This window comes from Ovis aries, chromosome X, assembly GCF_016772045.2.
Source record: "Ovis aries strain OAR_USU_Benz2616 breed Rambouillet chromosome X, ARS-UI_Ramb_v3.0, whole genome shotgun sequence".
In the NCBI taxonomy this organism is placed as follows: Eukaryota; Metazoa; Chordata; class Mammalia; order Artiodactyla; family Bovidae; genus Ovis; species Ovis aries.
In genome coordinates this window covers 52,879,660-52,893,797 of record NC_056080.1, presented here as the reverse complement: position 1 = coordinate 52,893,797, position 14,138 = coordinate 52,879,660, and the positions used below count along the sequence as shown (strand labels likewise).

At 43.6% G+C, this 14,138-nt stretch overlaps 1 protein-coding gene and 1 non-coding gene across 2 annotated transcripts in view; both read right to left on the bottom strand.

Annotated features, from left to right (window-relative positions):
• Positions 1-14,138, bottom strand: part of LOC106990669 (trophinin) — an 85,534-nt gene that overhangs the window by 14,962 nt on the left and 56,434 nt on the right. Inside the window, 11 exon segments of the mRNA XM_042242315.2 lie at positions 426-540; positions 1,100-1,171; positions 1,579-1,621; positions 1,721-1,750; positions 1,753-1,799; positions 2,492-2,546; positions 2,549-2,579; positions 4,318-4,397; positions 4,793-4,897; positions 5,558-5,987; positions 5,990-6,702. Coding sequence (XP_042098249.1) covers positions 426-540; positions 1,100-1,171; positions 1,579-1,621; positions 1,721-1,750; positions 1,753-1,799; positions 2,492-2,546; positions 2,549-2,579; positions 4,318-4,397; positions 4,793-4,897; positions 5,558-5,987; positions 5,990-6,702 — 1,721 coding nt within the window.
• Positions 776-904, bottom strand: LOC114111841 (small nucleolar RNA SNORA11). The gene has a single exon (XR_003587579.1). It is a non-coding gene; the product is annotated as a small nucleolar RNA SNORA11 (small nucleolar RNA).

The window sequence follows — 14,138 nt, the reverse complement described above, 5'->3', positions numbered from 1 at the left end:
GTTTGTTTGTTTGTTTGTTTGTTTGTTTTCTTGGCTGCACCAAGCTTTACTTGTGGCATGTGGGTGAATTCTTAGTTGGGGCATGTGGGACCGAGTTCCCTGACCACGTATTGAACCCCAGCCCCCTGCATTGGGAGTGTAGTCTTAGCCATTGGACCACCAGGGAAGTTCCTGTTTCTGTTGTTTAAACTACTCAGTTTATGATATTTTGTTATAGCAGTTAAGGAGACTAATATAAATTATGAATAATGAATGAAATGATGTAAACTTTAAGTCAAGCAGCATTCTGGGACATAAATTAAGTTCCATATGTTTATATATGAACTGCAGGCTACCCTGTACCTGTCCATTCCTGTACACTGCCTGCCCCAGCCAGGTGTATCCTGTACCCTTAATATGCCAAGTAAGGGAAGCTCTTCTATTACCTTACAGGCAAACTTGAGTACTTTCATCTTGCTAATCTCTTGGTAGGAGCACAAGCCCCAGAAGAACTCATATTCAGGTGGTCTGCTGTCGGGGACCCTCTTGTATTCCAGGTACCTTGGAGAAAGGAAATGAAACTTGCTTCTAACCAAGCAAACCTGTTGTCTAACCACTTGGTTCCAGGTGGCAACCATCCTCCAATCAAGTATTAAACTCAGCTCCTGGAGAAGGATTTCCAAGGCCCTCCTTCCCCAGACTAACTCCAAACCATATTTCATTGTCTTGACCTACAATATTGAGCCATTTCCCATTGGCTCTGTACAAAGCAGTCACTTGGTGTTACAGGGGAGGCATGTATAGGGTATGGTGTCACAGGGAGGCCAAAGTATTCTGCCACCTATGAGGAGTAAACCCAAGTTTCTATTGGGTGTGTTGTAAACAGAGAAGCCATTCTCTAGGCATTCTGCTCTGAGCATACCCCATAGCAAGGATTTTGTGTTTGGTCTGGCCCAGCTCTGGTATGGTCCACCATGGTAATTGTGGACTGGACTCACTTAGTTCTAGGAAACATAATGCCCATATGTCTAAAGTTAGTGTAAGAAAAGGGCTGATCAAGCACTTTCTGGACCAGACTGGCACACCCAGAACACTTCAGGTCCTGACAAAGCCCCCAAACACCACTTAATTTTGCTTCACAAACTCATCTGTGATGAGCTTCCTCACTTCCCCTAAGAGTGAGTGCCTTACCCTGACAATGGGGAAAATAACCCATGAACCAAGATCAGATCTTCCCACATGGGGGCAGAGGCATGTCCCAATGTGGAAGAGACCTCTCTAGTACATGAGGCCATCTCAATTAAGTTAGGAAAGTAATGAACACAGGGTCACTAGAAGCAGGCAGCTGAGGTCAGATGGTTCTTATCAGGAATGCCCTAAGGTCTATCTTATATATCAGATTAGAACAGAAAGAGGACATAGGAGAAAGAGGAAGCAGAGAGTTCAGGACCATTTCCCTATCCACCCAGGTCAGAACTCTGGACCCAGTCCAGCACATCCGCCCACACCACCAGACCACCATACTGATGCAATCCTGGGACCATTCTCTCTTGCCAAAGCACAACACGGACAACAAGCACTGACAGAGCCCAATCATACCCAGGGCACAGCCCCAACTTGTGCAGCACATCCCAGATGACAGCTGCAAGGGGAGGCAAAAGGAAACAGGGATAGAAAATGAACGTGTGCAATTTTGACCACAACCCCCTCCTCCGATTCAGCTGCCAACCCAGCCACTTACCCTCATTGGCCTTGTTGCCATTCATAAAATGACACTCAGAATCACCATGAGAAGATCTAGCTTGGGTGTGTCCTTGGTCCTAGGGGAATAATGGGACAGAGAGAAGGTTTACATCCAGTAGCCATCTGCAAAACAAAACAAAACAAAAAACACACCAGCCAGCTCACTAGGCTAGCTTCTCCCAGATTCTTCAGATATGGGAGAATTCTGCCCCGTCTATGCTTCAAGCTCTATATGATCCTGGGGAAGGCACTTAAGACTTTGAGCCTAGTCTCCTATTCGTAAAATGGGAAAATTACATTCTCCTCTCCCCAAGTTACTGAGAGGACAGAATGCTTGTCAGCCAGGTATGATCCGGGCACCCAGCCAATGTGAGTCCCTTCTTTCTCTTCCAGACCCCTTAGTTCCAAGAGAATTCTAGACACTGCCCCACTGATGCTCCTGCCCATCATGATTCACCCACACCAGGAAGCCTTCCCTTGAGAACCACTCTACCAAGCCTGATAGAAAGAGACACGGAAGCTTCTAGAGAAACAGAAAATCTGACAGTAGGAGTAACCCAGGCTTCTAACCCTCCAGACAATCATAAAGGGGCACTACTCTTGTGTGCAGGGCTCCAACAACGTGTGGATGATAGAAAAGGGAGTTTTAGGCTCTGTCTTTCCTGACTTCCTAAGGGGGTGTGGGGAAGGAAAAGACAAAGATGGAGTAGTACCATGAACAAATAAAAAGCAGAAGCCTCCCTCCCACTGCAGCCCTTTCCCAGCTTACACTCTCAGTATGCCTGTAGAGGATTCCTGAAGGCTGATGAGACTATATAAGCTACCTTATCAATTTCCTCCAGATTGACTCGAAACATCTGCCAAGTAAAAGAATAGTGTGTGAGATCACAAAATTCAGCCTAGGCATCAATGAGCTGGCTGAGCATCCCACAGTTCCCTGTTTACCTAGGATTTGTGAGTGTGTGTGAGAAATCAGTAAGATAATGCATAGAAAGCATTCAGCTAAGTGGCTGACACATAGCAAACAGATAACAAACATATTATTGCTACCAAATCATCTTTATGATTAATGGGACTCTATACATGAACCGTGAACTTCCAGATGTTCAAGCTGGTTTTAGAAAAGGCAGAGGAACCAGAGATCAAATTGCCAATATCTGCTGGATCACTGAAAAAGCAAGAGAGTTCCAGAAAACATCTATTTCTGCTTTATTGACTATGCCAAAGCCTTTGACTGTGTGGATCACAATAAACTATGGAAAATTCTGAAAGAGATGGGAATCCCAGACCACCTGACCGGCCTCTTGAGCAACGTATATGCAGGTCAGGAAGCAACAGATAGAACTGGACATGGAACAACAGACTGGTTCCAAATAGGAAAAGGAGTACGTCAAGACTATATATTGTCACCCTGCTTATTTAACTTATATGCAGAGTACATCATGAGAAACGCTGGGCTGGAAGAAGCACAAATTTGAATCAAGATTGCCGAGAGAAATATCAGTAACCTCAGATATGCAGATGACACCACCCTTGTGGCAGAAAGTGAAGAGGAACTAAAGAGCCTCTTGATGAGAGTGAAAGAGGAGAGTGAAAAAGTTGGCTTAAAGCTCAACATTCAGAAAACGAAGATCATGGCATCTGGTCCCACCACTTCATGGGAAATAGATGGAGAAACAGTGGAAACAGTGTCAGACTTTATTTTTCTGGGCTCCAAAATCACTGCAGATGGTGACTGCAGCCATGAGATTAAAAGACACTTACTCCTTGGAAGAAAAGTTATGACCAGCCTAGATAGTAGGCTCAAAAGCAGAGACATTACTTTGCCGACTAAGGTCCGTCTAGTCAAGGCTATGGTTTTTCCTGTGGTCATGTATGGATGTGAGAGTTGGACTATGAAGAAGGCTGAACACCGAACAATTGATGCTTTTGAACTGTGGTGTTGGAGAAGAGTCTTGAGAGTCCCTTAGACTGCAAGGAGATCCCACCAATCCATTCTGAAGGAGATCAGCCCTGGAATTTCTTTGGAGGGAATGATGCTGAAATTGAAACTTCAGTACTTTGGCCACCTCGTGCGAAGAGTTGAGTCATTGGAAAAGACTCTGATGCTGGGAGGGATTGGGGGCAGGAGGAGAAGGGGATGACAGAGGATGAGATGGCTGGATGGCATCACTGACTCGATGGATGTGAGTTTGAGTGAACTCCGGGAGTTGGTGATGGACAGGGAGGCCTGGCGTGCTGCGATTCATGGGGTCGCAAAGAGTCAGACACGACTGAATGACTGAACTGAACTGAAGTGAACTGAGGGAGACAGAGAACGGGAAATGGAAGGGAGAAGTAAATATCTGAAATATACTACAGGATGTGTCCAGCAGTGAACAGAAGCCAGGATTGAGTTGGATGGCTTGGGTCTTAGCTGTACCTGTTGTGTGACCCCAGGCTAGTCTATACCTCTCCCTAGGCCACCACCTGCTCATCTGCATGGGGATGGGACTGGATTAGTCAGTCTCTGTGGTTCCCTGCAAAGGGATGTGTACACCTTTGTTCCATTCAAGAATTCCTCATTGTGCCCATTCCTCAGAGGATACCCTTCACTTTCTTCAGAGCATAACTTGCTTGTTCAATGATCTTTGAGAAATTTTCATCATATTCTTGGATGACATCCTTCAGCATGTCTGCAGGAAGGGAGAGGAGTTAACAGTTGGGATGAGAAGGGGCCACCCTGTGGGGTCAGTATAGTCTGAGTCCTGAACTGTGTTAATGGGAGATGCCAGCCATGAAAGAGTGTGAAAAGGGCAGGGGGGACATGTGAGAGAATGAAGAGGCCATAAAACTAAATGGTTACTCCCATGGCAGGGAGGAGAGGGGAGTAGAAAAGACAGCTTAGGGAGGAGGGTTGGTATGACTCTACCTGGGTGGTTGATGGGGATCTTTGTCTGGTCACCAACTTATTTGCCTGGGAGAAGAGGAATACATGGGGAGATCTCAGTATATTTTCATAAAACTTAGAATGACAGAGAGGAGGGCAGGTGAAGAAGAGAAGAAACTGAGCAGCATTGGATTCTTACACTTTCTTGCAAAATGGCCACATCTCGGGATAGCAGAGGCCTCTGGCCCCATGAGATCCACTTATAATTACCATCACCTCTCTCATCCTTGTTCAGATTCTTGGACTACATCATCAGAAAGAAGGGAGATCCAAAATCACCAGATGAAAGAGATGGCTTTGTCTCCTCACGCTGTCTGTTTCTGAAAGTCCCCTAAAACCTTCCCTATAGTGGGTTCTGACTTTACCATTAACCACACTGAGTCCTAGATTTGTCTTTTACTGTCTTCTAGGCAGGAGTTTTATTTTTCTGCCAGAGAGGAGCAACCCAAGGGCAGGGTCTGGTTATTTCTCTTTTTTTGGCCACCACTGGCTCTACAAGCAGTACCCCTTCAACAAGTCACTTCACCTCTCTGGGACTTGGTTTTCTTATCTGTAAAACTGGCACCTTAGCTGGCACAAGTTACTTTAAAACATAAAAATATACCCTGTGTAACTATACCTAACACAAAGCCTGGCACATTCTAACTACTATGTAAATACAAGTTGAATTATATCTGGGTTGTATCTAAGTGTATCAATGTCTTATTTCCACACCAATCTGTGAACTGCCAAGAAACAGTAACTACATCCCAATCTTCTCAGAATCTCGCATAGCCTATGTGAATGCAGGGACTGGCTCAGAGTATAAAGACTCAGTAAACTTTTATAGAGCAAGTAAACAAACCAGGAGGAAAGCAATGGAAAAGAAGTACAAAGTTAAGGATGGTGATGCCAGAGATCTCATCCTTTGGTTCCTCTTTCCCCGGGTCCTAGTTGTTGGCTCCAAACTAAACTGAGCCAGGTAGTCATCTGCCAAGGCCTGGACAGAAGCAGCAACCTGAGTCTCAAAGAAACTTATGTGTGTCTGAGAGGTATCTATCTTGGCCTAGATCCCTTGGTCAACCCGAGTCTGGCTTTCGGTTGTTTGGGTCTTAGTATCAACCTTCCAAGCCCTGTACCCTCTCTTGACCCAGAGGGCGGCTGCTAGGGGTTGATTTGTGACCATTTGACTGGCAGGTAGGGCCTCAGAGATCTCACAGGCAGATTTTGGGCCCTCATAGACAACTTTCTTGCCCTTGGATTTTGGGGGCCAGATAGCTGCTGCTGAGGCCTCAGTCTGCCTGGTAGCTATCTCAGTGGCATCTGGGGCCTCTGGGAGTTCAGTATCAGTATTTGTGCCATTAACAATAAAATTGTCTTCTTGGCTTTGGAGGCTTTCTTAGTTTGGATAGAGGTAATTTGGCTGTGGGTAGTAGCTGTGTAAATAGTGGATAGAGCCAGTGAGATATCAGTGGCACTAGCTATGACCTTATTATCAGCCTTCTTAGCCTTGAAAACTTGCTTAGGCATGGTGGGGCCTAACAAAGCTTGAGAACTGGCTGACTCATTGGCAGTTGGAGCCTGGATAGTATGAAGAATGACTAGCAGGTTTAGGGTCTGCAAGGGTAACTTGATCTGTGTAGTGACACTCTCACTGTCAATTGGAAATTGGGAACCTTGGGTTGCCTTAGCAGTGACTTTCTTTGTCTTGTTAGATTTCTTAGGCTAAGCAGTGAATGAAGAAGCCTGAGTAGTGGCTACCTCAGTGGTAGCTGAAGCCTGGTTGATCTGGGGAATGATTGGCAGATTTAAAGCTGGAAAAGTTACTGTAGACTTGGTGGTGGTAATCACACTGGCAGATGGAACTGGAGGGTCAGTTTTAGTGATAGCCTTAATAGGAGCCTTCTTGGTTTTGCTTTTATTCGGCTGGTTGGCAACTGGTGGGTCCATGGCCAGGGTGTCCTTGGTTGCTGCCAAGAGGGTATGTATCAGCAAGACACTGTCTTCTGTTGTTTCAGCCTGCACATATGGAGGGAAGTGAGGCCCCAGGCTCACAGTGGGAGGCAGAGGGCCTTACACACTTAAGAAGTATAGAACCATCTGGCCTCCCTAGAGCCCACCCTTTCTACAAAACCTCCCCCTCCTTTGAACGATTGAAGGGGAGGGTAAAGAAAGAGAAAGGGAGCAAGAAATAGGCAGGTTTTCCTCACCTCCTCCTCCACCATGCAAGGGAGGACTGAAACAGGGTAGGTAGGGAGTTATGCAACCACGGAGTGGTAGGGGCTCAACAGCAGTAAATGAAGTTAGAACAGGGTAGATAGCCTACAGAGAATTCAGAGAGGCCTCACCTGGAACAGGGTCATCTTACAATTGGAGTCATTTCTCCTATCCATTTTTCTGGAGGGCCAAGAAACAGCTGAGCCTGATGGGAAGGGGCTTGAGTTAGGAAAGAATGAGAGGGAGGTGGAGATTCGTATGGCCTCCTGCCAATCCTAAGGAAGGGGTTCTTATCAAACCTTGAGCCCCAAACCCTTCAACTACTGGGTTCTCCTACCTAGAAACCCAGATGGTCTGGCTTCCAAATCCTAGCTCCTTTTGCTTCCAAGGAACAGCAAGTCAGTTCTCCGACCCCTTCCTCTTTACCCTACACAGGCTCCTTACCTTAACTCTATAGTGCGCATGTGCACCAACCAGAGGTGTAGGGGCAACCGCTGGAGCTGAGCGCTCACGTGCTTTGGTGAACTGAACTGTGACCACTTCAATCCCACATAAGGTCTCTGCTCTCAGAGCAGCAGAACATCTGGACTCCACCCGTGACAAACTCTTTCTAATTGCATCTCATCTCATTCCAACCCTTCTCCCAACACCTCCCCCTCCACCTCCGCTCTGCAGTACCTCTTCTTACAGCTTCTTACAGCCCCTTCTCGCCCCCAACACCATCCACCTCTCCTCTGTAGTACAGTGGTGCACCGCTGTGGTGCCCCTTTTCGAAACACCCCCTCCCTCCACTCTACAGTACTTCCTTGCACCTCTTCCCTTTACACGCTCCCTCCCTCCGCTATGCAGTAAGTCCCTGCATGCCCCCTCCCCAGAACTGCTTTCCTACTTCCACGTCTGCAAGTGACCATCCGCCCTAACTACAAACATGGTTTCCCCGCCCATAAATCCAACGATGTCAGGCTTTTGTGTGACCCTTGTTCCCAAACGTTACCAGGTTCTGTTCCTTTCCTTTTCAAACCGGTATCAACCGGGTCTTAGCCCCTCTTTTCTCCCCTCTGAGCCCGTTCATTTCATTCAATAAGGATTCTACCCCTTCGTTTTTCCACCTCCAAATCGCTAGTTTCTGTGGCCCAAACCAGGTCCTGAGACCTTTCTCCATTTAACAAAGCCCCTCATTGCCTATCTCCCTGCTAAATTGGATTCTGTTCCTTTCTTTCTGTGGCCTGAACGATTTCTCCATCTCATTCTTATGCGGTCTCAACGGGATCTGCATCCCTCCTTTAGGCACCCCTAACAGAGTCCAGACCTCTCCTTTCCATTGCCCAAAAGAAATTCTAAACTATCTCCCTTGCTATCTGAGTCAAGGCACCTCTAAATCCGACCACTTCCATGAGTTTAGCGAGTATATCTTCAGCGGATTTCCTTCAAACCTTAGGGGAATGTGGAGTCAAGCAAGTTGAAACCCCAGCCTGGAGGCCCCCACAAGCTCTTCAGTATAGCAGGCACTTTAGCTCACCTCTCCAGTACAGAAAGCGTCCTGTCTCCAAGCCTCTCCTTAGGTCTGTGCCTTGCTTCTCCCCATCCCCAGCTGGAAGTGACCCTGCCTCTTTCCACTTCAAGAGGGGTCTCCTTCACAGCCTGTCAGTCTCCTCCCACACTCCCTGCTTCCAGCTTTCCTTTCTCCGCATGTGATCTCTTTTCTGCTTACTACCTCTTATTCAGCAATCATTCTCTTCTATTCTTCTGTTGGTTTCTCTATCCCCACCCCATATACCCATTCCTACTTGACTCCTCTGTTCTCCCTAGGACCATGCTTCTCTGGGCTGCCACATCAATGCTTTCCACAGCCTCCTCTATGCCAACACTAATTACATAGTGTGTTGTGTGTCTGGGTCTCTCGCCCCAGGAGCTGCTCTGGGGTAAGAGATTAGAGCTAATTCATTTATATTGCTCAAGTAGGACAAAATTAAGGCATTTAGAGGCTCTAAACACTAAGAGTTAGGGTGCCCCTGCATCATATGTAATTCAGAATAAAAATAGTAAATGTAACAACGTCTACCATTTTTTTTATTTATCCCCTAATGACTATATTAATGCTTTTAATGCATATCCACTTGGCTGAAAACTTTTACTGGGGCTGTGTCTTTACTGGTACACTAAGCAAGTGCTTAGCCTGTCTCTCTTGTGGAATGGAGCACTACTCACCAGTGCAGAAAAAGTTCTCAGGCATTCATTTGCTCAGTCACTAATTATTTGTTGAGCACAGTTGTGTCAAGGCCCTTGTTGGATGTTGGGCAAAGGAAAGCAAGTAAGATAGGACCCCTGCCCTCAAAGGACTCACATCTATTTTTAAGTTCTAAAATACCCATGTGAGAGGGACTAGTATTATCATCATCCCACAGTTGATGAAACTAATGACCAAGAGTTGATGCATCTTGTCTGAAGGCACGTGGTCACCATGTGATGGAACACATCACATGTATGTAACATCAACCAAGGTGATGGAACCAAGATACGAACCCACATCTGGTTGATTCCAAAGCCTAACACTCTGTGTCTGACACTGACACTCACTGTCTGATACTTGGCACTACTGATGGAAAGAGGAGAGAATCCACATTGGCCCTGTACTTCCCTCCATGTTCTTCCTCTCATTTCTCTTGACCATCCCAACACCCTATCTATCTGCCCCCTTCCCTCCCTCTCTCCAGTCTTCTCCTCTCCTCCAATTTCTTCTTTCCCTTCATTTACTTTGTTTCTCTCACTCACTGGTGAGTTTCCTACTGGTCCTCCATGTGCCAAAACCCATACTATGCACTGGACATGCAAAACTAAATGAGATTCACACCCCGTCCTTGAAGATTTCTCCATTTGACTGGGGTGCATAAGAATACAACATGTCACTGAAGAATCCCAGAGCAGGGTACTGAGGGTCTCACAGAGGAAATCACCACCTGGAAGGCAATGAAATCTTCCATATATGGTATATTTGAGCTGGGAGGTCTGGTATATTCCTCCTGTGGGAGGAATAGGACATTGGCAGAAGAGAAGGGGAGAAGGAATAGTTCTTGTATGACTGCAGGCTCTGAAGAGCCTCTGCTGAGTGTAGGGGCACATGTGATGGTGGCAGATGGGTCTCTGCTCCTATGCACCTGCTTCCCATCTGCTCCACTCACACAGAGACCCTCAGAGTCATGTTTCAAACACATAGCTGCCCATATCTGTAGCTACCAAGGGTTCCCTTGACTGGCAGGTTTAGATCCAAGCCCGTTAGCCTATCATTTGTTCAAGGCCCTCCATGATTGGCCTCTGCTAAGCTCACATGCCTCAGTCACAATTGGATGACTCATGTTCTGCATTCTGCCAATGCCACACACTTGCTCAAACTGTTCCTCTACCTGGAATATCTTTGTTCCCCTCTCCCACACACCATGCCTGCCTATAAAAGGTCTGCCTTCCTATAAAGACTGGTACAAATGCTGCTTTCTCCAAAATAAGCTTCTGAGACTACTCTAAGTTTAGCTAGTCTTTCCTTCCCCCTTACTCTTTTGCATGACTCTATCATAGCACTTAATAAACTGGGTGAGAGCTCTCTGTTTGCTGGTTTATTCTATGTCCTGCCTTTTGCATGGTGAGCTTCTTGTGGATCCATCATGCAGATCTGATTCATCTCCGAGACCCCAGAACTCGTGTCCTAACTCAGAGAATAGACACCAGAACAAAATATTACGTTTCCTCTTCTTCTTCATTCCTCTTGTGCTATTTCACTCTCCCCTCCTTTTATTTCATTTTTTTCATTGCCACTTTTTGTTTTTACATTAAGCCATACCTAAATCTGCTGCTATCCCTGAACTTTCCTAATATATATTACAACAACACCCGCCCTTTTTAATTCAGTTGAATTTTCTGTTGGCAGTCAAAAGCATACCTATACAGAAATTGGTACCAAGTTTTTACGGGTAGAAACTTCTGCAAAGGGAAGATATTAGAAAAATACAGAGAAGCAGGGTATGTTGACTACATCTAAGAATCCTAAAAAAAATAATCTACTAAAAAGAAATAAGTGGAACTTGAGACTGGCTTGATTAAAAACTGATAAGCATTAATTAGGGAAATGAAATTACCATAAAATAAAATACCATTTTATTTCTTATATTAGTAAAAGCTAAAATAATATTTTAAAAAGGAAGATTGGTAATACATACTGTTAGGGAGAGTATAAGAATATAGGCAATCCCATTCAGTATTTGTGGGAGTATACATTTGTCCAACTATGATATCTAATAAAATTAAAGGTCAATAAATGTATAATCCCCAATTCCACTATTATGTAGTACCCAAGAGAAACATGTTCCTAATAATCCATGAAAATGAATTTTAATTGCAACATTGTTTTTAATAGAATTAGAACACTACCCCAAATTTAAAACAAAGAAATAGGCAATTCTGATAAGTAAATTGTAGCATAGTTATTCAATGGGATACTATACAACAGTTAAATATGTATCAAAATGGATATTTACCTACTATATATTCGTGCTAAGTTGCTTCAGTTATGTCCATGTACGATACTCTTTGCTCAGTATTGTACAATTTATATACATGTGAAAGTATGCTATACATATAAAGTGAAGTCACTCTGTCGTGTCCGACTCTTTGTGACCCCGTGGACTGTAGCCCACCAGACTCCTCTGTCCATGGGATTCTCCAGTCAAGAATACTGGAGTGGGTTGCCATTTCCTTCTCCAGGGGAATCTTCCTGACCCAGGGATCAAACCCAAGTCTCCCGCATTGCAGGCAGATGCTTTAACCTCTGAGCCACCAGGGAAGCCCACATACACAGTAATAGTGTAAAATATGCACAGGGAGGGAAATAGTTATGGGATTTGGAAAGAGGTACAGAAGCATCTTTAACTCTAAAATATTTTATGTAATTAAAAATATATAAATCTAGCTGGGCTTGGTAGGCATTGACATCATAGAAACTAGTAGTCAGGGATTTTTCTCATTAGTTAGTGCCTATGTCATACAGGTTGCTATATTTTGAATATCACCTCTGGAAACAACTTTATAAAATGTTAGGATTTGATAGGAAGCAAGTGTATATGTTATAGTCTACACCAATGTATAAAATTTCAGCTTGAATATTAGCTGCGCTATTAATCAATTTATATATAAATTTGGGAGACACTAAAGTTTTTATAGTGCTATATCATCCTATTCTTAAATATGGTATATCTATCCATGTATTCAGGTTACCTTTTATGTATTTCACAATAAAACCTAAAATTTTATGAAAAGACACAACTGGTTAATTATCAGCATAGTGTTGAATAAAAGTAAATATTGAATGAGATATAAATATAGGATGATATTTAAAATATAGTGCTCTTGGGAGACCCAATTCTGCAATGGAAGTGTAAGCCCCCCTAGAAACCACATCCCCCATTAATTTGGACAAAATTTTAGAAAGAAAAATCTCACTTGAGGACTCTGAGAAGTAACCAAAAAGGAGGCAAATGATGAAAAAGAATGAAAACATAAGAGGGTAAGGTATCCAGGTTTTTTTTCTTTTGCAACCCTGCAAGGTAACTGTTTTATTGTGGATTAGAGAGTCACATGTAGCTAAAACTCTGATGGAAAACCTGCCATTTTTCTCGCCAGAAGAACCTTACAAAAGGCACATGAGTATGATGAAGTGCAAAAGAGAAATCTCAGAAGGAAAAGAGACAGAGAAAGTATCCCATATCTTTGGATAAAACCACTCTTACTGGACAATGAATGTGCAGAAAGTAACCAAACAAGCAAATCAAAGGCTTTGAGAAATGAACTGAGATTTAAATCACAAAAATCTCAGCCTGAACTCTGAACCACACATGCACACACATAACCAAATCAGCAAAAAAAAAAACGGCTTTGAGAGCTAAACTGAGATTTTAATTATAGTATAGAAAAGATAATGCAGAACTAATGGCCAGAATCTAACCAAGTAGATTGCCTACTAAAAGAAAAGTGTCTTTTTTCAGTGGATTATAAAAGAACAAAGAGTTTACACAAAACATTTTCAATGTCCAGGATAAGCAGAAAATTACTTAGTATCCAAGAGTGAGAAAATATGTCCCCTTCTAAAGGGAAAACAAAATCATCTGATACCAAACAAGAAAAGATTCAGATATTAGAATTATGAGGAGTAACATTAAAGCAGCTATTACATTTATATTCCATAAGGTACAGAAAGGGCTTCCCAGGTGGCACTAGTGGTAAAGAATCCTCCTGCCAATGCAGGAGACATAAGAGACGCAGGTTAGATCCCTGGGTTGAGGAGATCCCCTGGAGTAGGAAATGGCAACCCACTCTAGTATCCTAGCCTGGAGAATCCTATGGACAGAGAAGCCTGGCGAGCTACAGTCCATAGGGTTGCAAAGAGTTGGACACAACTGAAATGATTTAGCACACATGCAACGTACAGGAAAACACACTTGCGATGAATGAAAGAAAAACAAATCTCAGAAGAGAAATAGAAATTGTAAGAAAGAACCAAATGAAAATTTTGGAACTGAAAACACAGTATCATGTACACCCATGGCTGATTTATGTTATTGTATGACAAAAACCAGCACAATATTGGAAAATAATTAGCTTTTAATTAAAATAAATAAATTTTTAAGTGTATTGGATGAGTTTACTAACAGAATGGAAATTTCAGAGGAAAAATGGTGAAATTGAAGATGGATTTATAAACAATATCTAATGAGAAATATATAAAGGGAAAAACTTAGAGGAAAAATAAACAGAGACTGAGGGAGCTATTGAGCATTACCAAAGATACTGATATATGTGTAATTTGAACTCCAAAAATAGAGGACAAATAAATTGGAGTAGAAAATATATTTGAAGAAATAATAAACAAAAGCTTCCTAAATTATGTGAATAAAATATTTTTGTACATATGAAAAGCTAGGGCTTCCCTGGTAGCTCAGCTGGTAAAGAATCCATGTAATGCAAGAGACCCTGATTAGATTCCTGGGTCAGGAAGATCCCCCAGGAGAAGGGATAGGCTACCCACTCCAGCATTCGTGGACTTCCCTGGTGGCTCAGATGGTAAAGAATCTGCCTGCAACGTGAGAGACCTGGGTTTGATCCCTGGGTTGGGAAGATCCACTGGAGGAGGGCATGATAGCCCACTCCAGTATTCTTGCCTGGAAAATCCCCACAGACAGAGGAGCCTGGTGGGCTATAGTCCATAAGGTCACAAAGAGGTGAATATGATTGAGCAACTAAGTACAGC